This window comes from Bombina bombina, chromosome 1, assembly GCF_027579735.1.
Source record: "Bombina bombina isolate aBomBom1 chromosome 1, aBomBom1.pri, whole genome shotgun sequence".
In the NCBI taxonomy this organism is placed as follows: domain Eukaryota; kingdom Metazoa; phylum Chordata; class Amphibia; order Anura; family Bombinatoridae; genus Bombina; species Bombina bombina.
In genome coordinates this window covers 1,475,735,126-1,475,750,718 of record NC_069499.1, presented here as the reverse complement: position 1 = coordinate 1,475,750,718, position 15,593 = coordinate 1,475,735,126, and the positions used below count along the sequence as shown (strand labels likewise).

Sequence of the window (15,593 nt, the reverse complement as noted above, 5' to 3'; positions counted from 1 at the left end):
ATGCTGAGACAATGGAACGGCGACCATTCCAATATGTCACATCAGATAGTACTGGGCAACCTGTCGAGAGACTCGCCATCTTGGTGGCTCTGTATCACCTGTCCTAAGGCACGTGCTTCTTGAGACCGTCCTGGGAGATTGTGACTACGGATGCCAGTCTATCCGGCTGGGGAGCCAGGAAGGCATAGGGGCTGTGGACTCAGGAGTCCTCCCTTCCGATCAATATCTTGGAACTCCGGCCAATCCGGCCGGTTCATTCCAGTTTATCAGATTCCAATCAGACAATATAACTTTGGTAGCCTACATCAACCATCAGGGAGGAACGAGAAGTTCCTTAGGGATGAGAGAAGTATCTTAAATCCTAGAATGGGCGGAGGCCCACAACTGTTCGCTGTCAGCAATCCACATTCTTACTCAGCAGGCAATCCTTTCACGCAGGGGAATGGTCTCTCCACCCGAGGTCTTTGCAGAGATATGCTGTAGATGGGGGATGCTGGAGATAGACCTCATGGCCTTTCATCTCAATGCCAAACTACCCAAGTACGGGTTGAGATCGAGGGATCCTCAAGCGTTTCTAACAGATGACCTAGCGGTTCCATGGAGGTTCAGACTCATATCTCTTTCCTCCATTACCTCTTCTCCCTCGTGTGGTGGCCCGCATCAAACAAGAGCAAACATCAGTGATTCTAATTGCTCCATCCTGGCCACAAAGGACTTGGTTTGCGGATCAGGTGGGGATGTCCTCTTCTCCTCCGTGGAGGTTACCTTGTCGCAGGGACCTGCTGATACAGGGCTCTTTCCTTCATCAAAATCTAGATTCTCTGAGACTGACTGCGTGAAGATTGAACGCTTAGGGGTCTATTTATGAAGCAGCGGATGCTGCCTCTGACCCACTCCACTTCATTTCCGGCTGAAGCGGAAGTTAAGAAGCAGCGGTCCTAATACAGCTGCTCCTTAACTCATCCGCCACCTCTGAGGTGGTGGACAGTAATCCGCCCGATCGAATCTGCAGGGGATGGTATTGTACTAGCAGGTCACAAGAACTGCTGGTGCAATGATAAATGCCGACAGCGTATGCTGTCCGCATTTATCGATGTGCGGCGGACATGATCCGCTATATCGGATCATGTCCGTCCGCACATTAATAAATGGACCCCTTAGTCTTAGCCAGGAGACTTTCTCTGAGAGTGTCATCAACACTTTGATTCATGCTCGTAAGCCAGTTACTCGACGCATCTACTATAAGGTGTGGCGGACTTGCCTGCACTGGTGTGAGGAGCGTAGTTTTTCTTAGGATAAGGTTAAAGTTGCCAGAATTATATCTTTTCTACAGGATGGACTGGCGAAGGGTCTATCTGCTAGTTCCCTGAAGGGACAGATATAGGCCCTGTCAGTATTGCTGCACAAGAGATTTGCTGAGCTTCCGGAAGTGAAGTCCTTCGTTAAGGCCCTGACTAGGATCAGACCTGTGTTTAGAAGGTTGGCTCCACCATGGAGTCTCAATCTTGTTCTTCGTGTGTTGCAGCAGGCTCCATTTGAGCCCATGCATAATGTTTACATTAAACTATTATCTTGGAAAGTTTTGTTTCTATTGGCTGTTGCCTCTGCTCGCAGAGTCTCCGAGATTTCTGCCTTGCAATGTGACCCACCTTATCTGTTTTTCATGCCGATAAGGCGGTTTTACGTACTAAGTTAGGTTTCCTTCCTAAGGTGGTGTCAGATCGCAACATTAATCAAGAGATTGTTGTTCCTTCCTTGTGTCCCAATCCTTTGGCGAAGGAGCGTCTGCTTCACAATCTAGATGTGATTTGTGCCTTGAAGTTCTACCTTTAGGCTACTAAGGAGTTCTTCTTTGTCATCTATGCGGGTAAATGTAGGGGTCAGAAGGCGTTGAGGAGTGTCATCCGCCTACCTTATGGCTCATTCCACTAGAGAAGTGGCTTCTTCCTGGGCTTTTAAGAACGAAGCCTCAATGGTCCTCCTTACATACGTTTTCTAAATTTTACAAGTTTGATGTGTTTGCTTCGGCTGAAGCAGCTTTCAGGAAAAAGGTTTTGCAGGCTGTGGTGCCCTCAGATTAGGGTCCGCCTCTTTTTGTTCCCTCCCATTGTTCCTTTAGTGTCCTCTGGAGCTTGGGTATTGTTTTCCCAACAGTAAGGAATGAAGTAGACTCTCCCTGCCTTACAGAAAGAAAACAAAATGTATGCTCACCAGATAAATTCCTTTCTTTCCTGGCAGGAAGATTCCACCACCCTGCCCGTAGGTTATTCTTTGTTTTGGCGGCTACCTTTTTGTTTTTCTTCTGGCACCTTTATACCCTGATGTTTCTCCTACTTTTCCTTGGCCGAATGACGGGGGGGGGGGGGGATAGGGGAAGTGGGAGGGATATTTAAGCCTTTGGCTGGGGTGTCTTTGCCTCCTCCTGGTGGTCAGGTGGTGTATTTCCCAACAGTAAGGAATGAAGTTGTGGACTCTCCCTGCCAGGAAAGAAAGGAATTTATCTGGTAAGCATACATTTTGTTTTTGTTCTTGACAATCCTGATAGAGTAAAATATATATTTTTTTTTTTTATTTTTTTTTGGTGCTGCTTTGGCTTGTAGCAGTGGCATTAGCTACTACGTTAACTTTATTTAAGATGCTGTCCCAGCTGACCCTATGCTGTCCTGAAGATATTCCTCATGGGGAATAGTGTACAAACTGATTTTCATTAAACTAATTTCAAATGACCCCATGAATACTGGATGAAGAGACATTTTTTTTGGGTGACATTTTGTGTCCCTGCAACAACATTACCTACAAACCAAAAGTAAATTAAAACATTACATGTGTATAATTCAATTTCAAAGTTGCAAATGTAATAAAAATATCCTGTAAACTTTTTTTCTGTGTTTTGACCCATAGCTTTAAGTAGTAGATGTCTGTTATATTTCTATCATTAGCAAAACCTCAAATCACAGACAAATTTGTGCAGGACCATGGCAGAACTGTCATGTTAGACGATAAAAAAAACTAACCATATTTTTATGATTTTTTTAGTATGGTGAAGGGATATGTTTTAACTTTGCATGGTATTGCAATCCATGGACATAGACTGACGTTTTTCTTATCCCCTTTGCTGTAGCCAGTTAGGGAGAGGTATAAGTGAGCTTTAAAGGGACATACAAATCCCCCAAAAAAATGTCTTTTGGGATTCAGAGCATACAATTTTAAACACATTTTTGCTTCATTCTCTTAGTATCCTTTGTTGAAGGGCCAGCAAAGTATTGGCAGGAGCTACTTGATCACATCTGGTGAGCCAATAAGAGGCATATATATTCCACCACCAATCACCAGCTAGCTCCCAGTAGAGTATTGCCACTCTTGAGCCTACCTAGGTATGCTTTTTAACAAAGGATACCAAGAAAGTGAAGCAAATTAGATAATACAATTAAAATGAAAAGTGGTTTATACATTTTTGCTATCTGAAATGCAAATTTTGTTTTTTTTGTCCTTTGAAGCAATAACTATAAAGAACGTACAATAGCAGTGGCGCAAAAACATACTTTTCAGGGATAAAATGCAGGTAAAAAAAAAAAAGGCAAAACAACGATTGCAAAGCTTTTTCTTGGTGCTATGAATAATTATATATTGTAAAGGAAATTACGTTTTGAGTTTAATGTCACTTAAATGGACACAATTTAAAATATCTTAAGTCTTAAACTTGCATTGTGTAAATCAACGTTATTTCATTGCTTTGTAGGCTTAGATTTTCACAGCGCACACTACATAGCACAATCCTTTATCCATTTTAGAAAAAGCAATACATTTTCCAGCCAATTAGGGGCTATAGAAGTGTATTTTGTACATAGGTTTAATTCCTCAAGAAACCAAGCCCCTATTGTGAGAATAAGGGAAACCAGTAATTGTAAAGACATTCTATGGGGCCTATTTATTATGGTGCGAGCAGACATGATCCGATATAGCGGATCATGTCCGCTGCACATCGATAAATGCCGACCGCATATGCTGTCAGCATTTATCATTCCACCAGCAGTTCTTGTGAACTGCTGGTGCAATGACGCCCCCTGCAGATTTGCAGCCAATCTAGCAGGGGGTGTCAATCAAACCGATCGTATTCGATCTGGTTGATTACTGTCCGCCGCCTCAGAGCAGGCGGACAGGTTATGGAGCAGCGATCTTTAGACCGCTGCTTCATAACTTCTGTTTCCGGCGAGCCTGAAGTCTCACCGGAAACACAGGGCTTGATAAATATGCCCCTATAGCAAACATGAAATAATATTTTATCCTTCAAATAATATTTGTAAGCACTGTGCTTACTACACTGCACTGTGCCACCCTGTAACAAAACTACAAAGCCTCACCTTAAAGCAGGTAACCTGTTCCAGGGGCCTGAGACCCCCACAGGCCACATCTTGTAGCTTTTTGAGTCGTTCATGCATCATTCTAATGACTGTCAGGTGCTGGAGATGAGGCAGATCCATCATCAGCCCCTCGTGTTTAAGTATCAGCTCAGGGTCTCTTGGCATAGAGGAAGTGATAGTTCTTTGTAGGGCAACTGAATTCTGCATGGGTCAAATGGAACAGTCAACAAAAAGAAAGAAGGAGGTGCACACAGCAGAGTATAGAGGACACTGGGCATGCAAGAAATGCATCAATTTATATACTATTTTATAGAATGCAATCTCTCCAACAGCAAATACAATATACATTATAGAAATGTATCTTGCTTGGAATTCTGCTTTCATTACAGTACATTTCATAAGGACAGGAAGAGTACAGAGGGCAGCAATAGAAGGGCTGCAGTGCAAGACAGAGAATAACAAAGGCTATAATCAGAGGACAGTATAGAATTCTAGGAATAGTGAGAACACTAACCACAGGAATAGCAGAGGGATTTGTAATGTATATAAAGGGACAATAAACACCTTGAGATTTTAATATAAAATGATTAGTTATGAGTAGTGGAACAGCTTAGCAATATACTTTCATCATTTATTGCCATCACACACCCATGTACTGAATTATTTCATGTTTTTAAACTACTGTACAAGGTTCTGTCGTTTTTATGGAGTGGCAAATAAAGGATTAATTTTTACTTCCTTGTCCGGATACTCTTTTGGTGATGTGCGGAGGTTCTGATACATTGTTACAAGTTTGCTGTTTTGGCAGAGGTGGCGTCTCCTGCACTCATGTATAGCACACGATGCACTGTGTCCACGCTGAATAGCGCAAGGAGCAGCTGTGTCATATAGCCTGAGCATTAATTGTTTGTTTACTAACCTCGCTACATATCAGTCTAATTGGATTTAGCAGATTACTACAAAGCAATGCATTTTATACTAACATTTTGACCATGGCTTGCCTTGTTGTCTGCAGACTGAAGCCCAGATTGGCTCCTCCAAATAAGGCAAATGGTGGGTGGAGTTTGACTAGCGAAAAACAATTACAGCAAACAAGATCATTTTAATTTGTTTTAAAAAGACTTAGACTTGGCTGGTATGTTACTATCTAGCAAGACAACAGTAAAGTCTAGTAATAACAGGGTGTTTACTGCCCCTTTAAAAGCCGTAGGAATACATGCACAGCTATAATGAGAATGATGAAATGTAACCAACCTTTGAATGGTCAGTGCACATGACCATATCTGTCTTAGGGCTGTAAAAAAACAACAATAAAACAAAAATATAAAATGAGTGCCCTGGACCTGATTAGGAATGTTTAATACAGCATCTAGCAACTATAAATACAACAATATTATATTTAGATGTGCCTTAGAGTACAGCTTAAAGGGACCAGTGTTCATTTTCACAGCAAATTTCAATTTAGTCTTAGTTTTAGTCTTTTGACTAAAATGCAATTTTAGTTTTAGTCGTATTTTAGTCATCTGAATTGTTTTTGTTTTAGTCGACTAACTCTCCAGTAGATTATAATCGACTAAAATCTAAGAGGTTTAGTTAAAGTGTAATGAATTATTTCTCTATAATTTCCAAACTCATTATGTACTCTAGGAGTAAACATAACACCGTTTATTATTTATGGTATTAAAGTGAAAGTAAATCCTAGCGTTTTACAAATGCTAGGATTTACTATTGAAACAAATAAAGGGCACTTTCATTCATGAAGTATAAGATACTTCATGTAGAAAGCTCCTTTATTTGATTCAATCGATCGCCATTTTTAGCTGCTACAGCAGCCCACGGCTAAAAATATTTTTGGCAAAGAGGTGCCGTTTTCACCTCTTAGCCAAAAGCCGTGCGGTAAATCCATCTTGATGCCCATGGGAGCCGGATTTGCCCCAATGCTATTGGCTAAGAGGTGAAAACGTCACCTCTTAGCCAAACATTTTTGCTCTGCTGTAGGATATAAGAGCGGCGATCGATTGAATCAAATAAAGGAGCTTTCTACATGAAGTATCTTATACTTCATGAATGAAAGTCCCCTTTATTTGTTTCAATAGTAAATCCTAGCGTTTGTAAAATGCTAGGATTTACTTTCACTTTAAGGTTTAAACATGCATGAAAGACACAGATGTAGCCGTTGATATATATATATATATATATATATATATACACACATACATACACTATCTTTATTAAACTTAAAATGAAATAAAACCAAGTTTCATAAACAAACAGAAGTGCAACTTTAAAATATAAAAAAACAAAACTGTAAACTGTATTGCACATATTACCCAATATGAAAACTTTAACAGTTCTCTGTTAATAATTAAAACAAGTATTAAGTAACTCAACACAACAAAAAGTTTCTGCAGCTAGCACAGGCACAGCATAACTAAAACCCATACTTGTGGGTTATTCTTATTTCTATAGGATGAATCAATTGATTGTTCACAGATTCAAAAATGTTTCTGCAACGAAATTAACACTGCTCTAGAATGTCCAAACTCATTATATACTCCTGGAGTAAAGGTTTATTAACCCCTTAAGGACCAAGAACGTACAGGGTACGTCCTACAAAAAATGTCAGTTAGTGACCTAGGACATACACTGTACGTCCTCAGGGGATTCAAGCGGTGGAAGCGATCCAGATCGCTTCCAACGGTTTTCTAGGTGTTGAAGTGATGCCTCGGTATTGAAGCATCACTGTAATACCTTTGTTTAGCCACTGATACAGAGAGAGCCACTCTGTGGTCCTCTCTGCATCGGGCATTGATGGTGCCGATCATTGGTGGGTGGGAGCAGCAGCAGGAAGGCGGTTGGGCGGCCCATCGATGTCCTCTTATCTGGTTCCGTCATGGGTAGTATCTGTGTTTGTCGGCGGAAGCGGCAGGGTGTCGTGTGCACATGCATGCGCAGCAATTCCTACGTTTTTTAATGACATTTTTTTTCTGTTCAGCAATGGGGGCGCCTCCTTGGATGTTGGGCAAGGGAACTGGGAGAGGGAGGGAGGTGGGCTATTGAGTGGGGACAGCTACACTACAGAAAATATATGATTTTTATAAAAAAAAAAAATACACCTTTTTTGGGGGCAAACTGGGTACCCGCAGACAGCTGCCAGTACCCAAGATGGCAGCAAATAGGTAGAGGGGGAGGGTTAGAGAGCTGTATGGGGGGATCAGGGAGGTTGGGGGCTAAGAGGAGATCCAACACTGCAGAATCAATAAAAAATAATAATAAAAAAAAATGTTTAAATGCTTTTTATTTTAGTACTGGCAGACTTTCTGCCAGTACTTAAGATGGCGGTGACAGGAAGAGAGCTGTTTGAGGGGGGTCAGAGAGTGGGATGTGTCAGGTGGGAGGCTGATCTCTACACTAAAGCTAAAATTAACCCTACAAACTACCTAATTAACCCTGTCACTGCTGGGCATAATACACGTGTGGTGCGCTGCGGCATTTAGCGGCCTTCTAATTACCAAAAAGCAACGCCAAAGTCATATATGTCTGATATTTATGAACAAAGGAGATCACAGAAAAGCTTTTACAACCATTTGAGCCATAATTCCACAAGCTGTTTGTAAATCATTTCAGTGAGAAACCTAAAATTGTGAAAAATTTTCCGATTTTTTTTATTTGATCAAATTTGGCAGTGAAATGGTGGCATGAAATATACCAAAATGGGCCTAGATCAATACTTTGGGTTGTCTACTAAAAAAATATATATATATAGACATGTCAAGGGATATTCAGGGATTCCCGACAGATATCAGTGTTACAACGTAACTATCGCTAATTTTGAAAAAAAAAAAATGGTTTGGAAATAGCAAAGTGCTACTTGTATTTATTGCCCTATAACTTACCCAAAAAAAAGCAAAGAACATGTAAACATTGGGTATTTCTAAACTCAGGACAAAATTTAGAAACTATTTATTTTGGTTGTTTTTTGGTGGTTGTAGAAGTGTAACAGATTTTGGGGGTCAAAGTTAGAAAAAGTGTGTTTTTTTCCATTTTTTCATCATATATTTTATTTATTTTTTTATAGTAAATTATAAAATATGATGAAAATAATGGTATCTTTAAAAAGTCCATTTAATGGCGTGAAAAACGGTATATAATATGTGTGTGTACAGTAAATGAGTAAGAGGAAATTTACAGCTAAACACAAACACAGCAGAAATGTAAAAATAGCCTTGGTCCCAAACGGTCACAAAATGGAAAAGTTCTGTGGTCCTTAAGGGGTTAAAGGGACAGTCTAGTCAAAATTAAACTTTCATGATTTAGATAGGGAATGCAATTTTTTTTTTATAGTCTTTATTTTCAACCAACAATATGTACACACAAAAAAAAAGAAAGAAAAGGTTTTTAGCCTTGTACATGGAACCACCAAACAAGAGTAAAAGAAGTACATAGCATATCTAAATAATCCACATACATATTTAGTTAATCAGAGGCACATTTGTTTCCCATTTTGACTACTCCTTGTTGGGTTTTTATATTTTATAAAGGAAAAGAGAGAAAGGAAAAAAAAAAAAGAGGAGAAAAAAAAAAAAGAAAAAGGGGGGAAGGGAGGGAGGGGAGCAAGGGGAAAGGAAAAGGAAGGGAAGGGGAATACTGGATCGCCCTCTGCCTTTCCTCACATCTACCAAATACCAAGCAGGACTATCTCGGAATTCTTGAACGGGAAGATCAGATAATCAATTTCCCTCTCTGGGAGTGTTTTAATAAGAGCTGCCCATTTATTAAAAAAATTCCTTATATCAGAGTCGTTATCTATGTTTGTATCTCTCTGTTCCAAAACACATTGTTTCTTTAGATGATTCCTAATTTCAGAGATGGTTGGCAGGGTTCGAAGTTTCCATTTCTTGCAGATCAAGTATCTGGTGGCTAATATAGATAAGATCACTAGTTTTTCATTAGGCTGATGGCCACCTTCAGGGTTTAGACATAATATAATTTGGAATAATGAGAAAGCTAAAGATTCAATTTTCAATTTATTTTTAAGCCAGAATTCTAGCTTATTCCAGAAGTTTCTTATCCTAGGGCAGAGCCAAAACATGTGGATCAATTCCGCTGCGGGATAAGAACACTTAGGACATTTATTAAATTCTTGATTCCGAACTCTGAGACCTCTTTCCGGGATAAAGTATGCCCTATGCAAAAGTTTTAAATGTGCGTCACGTCAAGTAGTCGACAGTGTGGTCCTTGCAACTTTACTCATCGATAGCTGAAGGGTTTTTAACTCAATGTTATTATGTGGAATAAGGGCGTTCCAAACTAAGGCCGTCTTCTCCAAGTTGGGGATTCCCTTATTGGTGCCAAGAATATGATAACATGGGGCAATGGACATAGAGTTGTTCTTGGTTATTGCTAACCAACTTTCCAATTTACCAAGTGTCCAGCTCCAGCCAGCTGTTTTGGTTAGGTTAGAGATAAAGTGCCTTATCTGCAGATATGCAAAGAAGTCTTTATTTGGAAGGTTAAATTCGTTTTTCAGCTCCTCAAAAGACTTTACACATTTCCTATCTTGGTCAATTAATAGTATTACCCTGTCTAGGCCAATGTTGTGCCATCTACTAAAGATCACTGAGTTTAGGCCTGCTTGGAAGTTGGGGTTTCCTACCAAGGGAAGGTATTTTGAAGCTGAGCTATTTATAGAGAGAGATTTAGATAATTTCCACCATGCTTTAAGAGGGTTCGATATGGTTTTAAGTTTTTTAATACCTATTGGCATATCTTTAAGCGCAGAGTGGATCAGGGCTACTGGGAGAAATGGTTCACATATATTCAATTCCAGTTCATTATTTACAACATAGTTTTTAGAGACGATCCAATCTGCCACTATACGGGCTAAAAAACAGAGATTATAGGATCTCAAATTTGGCAATGCTAATCTTCCAAACTCTCTCAGCACCGCCAATTTAAAAAAAGAGATCTTAGATCTCTTCCCCTGCCAGATAAATTGTCTAATTGATGTGTTAGTAGAGCAGACATCCTTTTCTAGTAAGATTATTGGAATGTTCTGGAGGACATAGAGCAGCTTTGGGAGCAAGACCATCTTGAATAAAGCTGACCGTCCAGATATTGATAAAGGTAAATTGTGCCAGGTTCTAAGTTTTTCTTTAATATAGTTAAGCATTGGAGTTATATTTAATTTATATAGATCACCCAAATAGATCGAAATGTGGATCCCAAGATATTTAAAAGTTCCCGTGACCTCCCTAAAGGGGAAATTTGAGATATGGTTGGTGCTTTTCCTGAGCCACAGCAACTCGGATTTTGATGGATTTACTTTGTAGCCCGAGAAAGAGCTAAAATTATTAGTTATTTGTATCAATTTTGGTATATTTACCTCAGTGTTGGACATGTAAATAAGTAAATCGTCTGCATATAGTCCAACTTTCATTTCATGTTTTCGGATTTTTATGCCTTCTAGATATTTTCTTATCATAATTGCCAGTCGTTCGATAGCTACATAAAAAAGAAGCGGGGAGAGAGGACACCCCTGGCGCGTACCCCTGTTCAATACAATCGCGGGGGTAACAATATTGTTTATTATCAAACTTGTGTACGATTGGTTATATATATTTTCTATAAATTTAGGAAAATTACCCTTAATCCCAAAATTCATTAGGGAAGTTATTATATGTTTATGGGTTACTGAGTCAAATGCTCTGGGAGGTCCTCTCTCCCCGCCAGTGCCCCTGTCTTTCTCTGGATGAAGTCCATTGTGACCAGTAATTCCCTAATTTTTGCCGCCGAGTTGCGCCCATTAAGAAAACCGGCTTAGTCCGGATGAATTATTTTTGCTAAAATAATCCGGAGCCTAGTTGCCAAGATTGAGGACATTATTTTGTAGTCCGAATTTAATAGGGCAATTGGTCTATATGACTCTTTACAAGTGGGGTCTTTCCCCTCTTTCAAGATCAAGGTAGTAAGTGAAGCGGAGAAAGAAGGCGTGGGCACTTTATCATTAATAAAGATATCATTATAGAGATTGCTCAGATAGGGAGATACTTCTGTTGCTAAGATTTTATATAGCTCGTTGGGTAGACCGTCTGGGCCAGCCGCTTTGTTGACAGAAAGTTTAAAAATAGTTTTATCGATCTCTATCTTTGTAATGGGGGAGTTAAGACTGACAATGTCTTCAGGAGTCAATGTTGGGTAGGTAATTTTACTCCAAAATTCAATAGCTTTCTCTGTGTCATATCCTTTACATGTATAAAGACCCTGAAAATAGTGTAAAAAAAAATCCGAAATTTCTTCGGGTTTCACTAATTGATTCCCATTATACTGAATTTTTTCTATGGTAGGTTTTTTATTCTCATTTTTGATCAGTTTAGCTAACATTTTCCCTGATTTGTTGCCAAATCTATACAGCTTTGCTTGAAATCTAAGCTCTTTATGTGTTTCAAGAGTTATAAAAAAAGTATCTCTGGCACTTTTGGCGCGGACATATCGTGCCCAATTTTGAGGGTTTTTTTCAAGTAAGAAAAGGTTGTAAGAGTTGATCAATGAATTGAGTGTTTCCTTCTCTCTAGCCCTTATCTTCTTATTTTGCATAGCGTTGTATGCCGTGATTTCCCCTCTAAGAACTGCTTTAGCAGTTTCCCAAAAAATATCTGGGCGTCGGATATAATCACGATTAAAATGGGCAAAATCGTTAAACTTGTTCCTAAGCCAGTTTTTGAATTTTGCGTCGGGCGTAAGATGGTAGGGAAAAAAGAAACGTAGCAGTTTGGGTTTTGATTGGCCCAGACAAAGCTCCAGAAAAATAGGGCCGTGATCGGATAAGAATATTGGCGTTATTCCTGACTTCACCTTTGTGATACAGAGGCGTTCATCAGTCAAGAATAAGTCGATCCTGGAGAGTGTTTTATGAGCTTTAGAGAGACACGTAAATTCCTGAATATCGCGGTTCTGGAGTCTCCAGATATCCCGTATTGCGAGATTCTGTTTGATTTTATTAAACAGTTTAGTATCAAGACTGTCTTTCTTCTGCTTTAAGGACTTAGTATTATTTCTGAGTCTGTCTAAGGGGCATTGTGGGGCCATGTTAAAGTCCCCTCCTAAGATCAGGTATCCTTCGCTAATTAGTAAGAGTTTGGATTGTAATAGGTCCCAAAACACAGGATCAGTTGCATTGGGGCCGTATACATTACAGAGTGTATAGGTCACTTGGTCTACTTTCATTTTCACCAGGACAAATCTCCCCCCGGAGTCGATCTCAGAGTGCAAAATCTCTACTTGGGCTCTTTTCCCTATTAATATAGCCACTCCCCTTTTTTTCCCAATACTTGGGGCTACAAAGATTTCTCTTACCCATGATGTCGATAATTTTAAAGATTCCTCTAGATTTAAATGGGTTTCCTGTATGAAACCGATATCTGCATGGAGTTTCCGTAGGTGTGTAAGGATTGCCTTCCGCTTAATGGGGGGTTGAGATTCCCCCTACGTTCCAAGATACTATCTTCAGACTATTCAACATTTATATGATTAATATATGGGGGGTAGAGCGGGGAGGGCAGAGAGCAGGGAGGGGGAAAAAAAAAAAAGGAAAAAAGAAAAGGAAAAAAGAACCAAAAGAGGGGACATTCCAATCCCCTATCCCAGGGGCTATTTTAGCCATGGGGTCTACCATCTAACTAATTAATAAACTAATTGGTCATACAGTTATATGTCCAATGTCTTAAGGAACTTTTCCGCCGTTGGACTCTCTTCAAATATATGTGTTATCTCCCTCACAACCACTCTCAGTTTAGAGGGGTAGATTATAGTGGCTCTGTACCCCTGCTGGATGAACTTGTAACAGATCGGAGCCAGTTCTCTTCTCTTGGAAGCTGTATTGGCCGCAAAATCTTGGAACATTAAAATCTTATTATTTTCTATGAAAATTGGCGGGTTTTTACGGTAGTGTTGCATTAACATAAGCTTATCCTGATAATTCAATAACAGGTCTGGGCCTGCTTCCGCTCCTATTGTGTAGTCGGGGGGGGGCCTATTCTATGGGCTCTTTCCACTAGGATCGGGTGATAAGTAGGTGGGATCTTTAGAGCTTTAGGGAGAGTGTCTGATATGAAAAGACCAAAATTTCCACATTTTTTATCCTCTGGGAGGCCTATTATTCTTATATTGTTTCGTCTGGCACAGCTTTCCAAATCCTCCAGCCTGTTAGTTAATTTTTGCCAATTTTTAGTTGAGGTCTCTAGCTTAGCATTTTGTAGTGTTGCTAAGTCTTCCAGATCAGACACCCTCTGCTCCACTTCCTGTAGTCTATTTGAAAATTGTCTAACCTCTTGGGTTAAGGAGGTAATATCTTGCTTAATTTCTGATTTAAGTGCATCGAATTTAGGTGTGAGTGCGTCTGAAATACTGGTTACCAAGGATTGTAAATTAGTAGTTTCGGAGGTTATTAGATTGCCAGCAGAGGTTAATTGGGATTCAGAGGCTGGGTCCTGAGTATTTTTAAGTTTCCTGTCCCTGTGCCTGGCTGCCATATTTGGTAAAGGTGTCTTGGAAGGGTTAGAGAGAAATTTGTCCATGTGCTTCGTGCTTAATTATGATAGTGAGAAGGGAGACGTTTAAAGGAAACGTTTCCAGCAAGGGAAAAAAAAAAAAAAAAAAAAAAGGGGAAGGGGGGTGGTGTGAGATTGAGTGCTAGTGGGGGGGAGTGAAAAAAACAAAATAAAAAGGGGAGCCCAACCAAGTGCGATTTTAAAGTGACAAATTATCGTTGATTACAAGTGAGGGAGTGCTGGTGTGGGAAGTGAAGAACATATGTGATAAGGCATAAGCAGTCGAGAAAATTTTTTTAAAAAAAAATTAGAGAGATTCTAACTTTGAAGGAGTGATAAGTTGCAGTCAGGCACAAGCACCTAATACACAGCTAGACCTATAAGGTTTTGTTTCTTTTTCTTCCCCTCTTATCTAGCTTCTCTTCTCACTGGGGAAGAGCTAAAAAGGGGGTCGCTAGTATGTGTTCTGATCTTACTACCCACACTCACTGTTTAGAGAACGGATGTAAATCCTGCGCAGATGACAGATAGGGGGAGGGGATTGGGAATACCTCTAGCTCTCCTCAACGGGTACCCTAGTGTACCCGATGTAAACAGAAAACGGTAGGGGATGGAGGTGAGCGCCAAAGTAGGCTGAGGAAGGGGAAAGGGGACGACTTGCCCACAATGTGGGTCCTCCTACTGGTAGTTATGGAGTGAGTGTACAAAAAATATATAATATGCTAAAATAGTTATAAAGGTTAAAAATGTATATCAATATTTATTCCAAACAATTGGTTAAAAATGTCGGTGATCTTCTAAAAAATACAGTCAAAAAATAATACACATTCATAAACAATCATGGATCCATGTTACAAATGACATAAAATCAAAATAAAAATGAAGATAAGAATAAAAATAAAAATAGAAATGACCTGTGGGACTTCCTGTTGGAGGCGGGGCATGCAGGTAACTGCAGGTAGCTGCAGGTGCTGAGGACGCTCCGTGCCTCTGAGAGAGGCCTAAATCTAACACCAACACATGCATTGGTTTCCCTTGGCCACACTCAGGCTTGGGAACATGGATTCCGATCCAGCATGGGAAGTTAAAATTGCAGCCTAGAAGTGCACGGTGGCTGGTGCACACCATTTCTACAGGGACTCCTAAGTACCGACTCAGTTCCTTCCTGGACAAGCCCTCTGATACACATGAGAGTGTATAGCAATGACTGTCAGCTGCTCTACTCACTATACCCGGCATTAAAGTGGTATTTAAGAAAGAGGCTCTGAGATGTACTTGCACAAGAACTGTACCACAGACAAGATATATACACGCTGGTATATAAGTTACAGAGTAGTGACTCTGACACTTACCTGGTTGAAGTGTTGATATACCTAGCGGCAGCCCTTTCTACCCCTGCGCGGTCTGTGATTGGGATTTCGAGGTGCTCGCGCGGCATTGCCGTGCCCAGTGATCCTAGTTCTGGAGGAGTCAGTCTCTCTTTGCTGGGCCGTGAGTGGAGTGGAGGCTCCGCGGTTCTTACCGCAAGGAAGTTTGGGCGCCTCGGACAGCAAACAGCTGAAGTGATCCCGCCCCCCCCCAGCGCGAGGTATCGCGGACGAAGCTACACATTGCTCCTGACTGTGGCTTGCACAGGTCATCCAGCGTCGACGACGTGTACTCTCGAGGTACTCTCACAGAGAAG

At 40.4% G+C, this 15,593-nt stretch overlaps 1 protein-coding gene across 1 annotated transcript in view; it reads right to left on the bottom strand.

Moving 5' to 3' along the window:
• CPSF4L (cleavage and polyadenylation specific factor 4 like) overlaps positions 1 to 15,593 on the bottom strand; it is a 147,909-nt gene that overhangs the window by 17,677 nt on the left and 114,639 nt on the right. Inside the window, exons 4-5 of the mRNA XM_053707005.1 lie at positions 5,616 to 5,655; positions 4,362 to 4,562 (exon numbers count right to left, since the gene is read on the bottom strand). Coding sequence (XP_053562980.1) covers positions 4,362 to 4,562; positions 5,616 to 5,655 — 241 coding nt within the window. The remainder of the gene's footprint in view (positions 1 to 4,361; positions 4,563 to 5,615; positions 5,656 to 15,593) is intronic.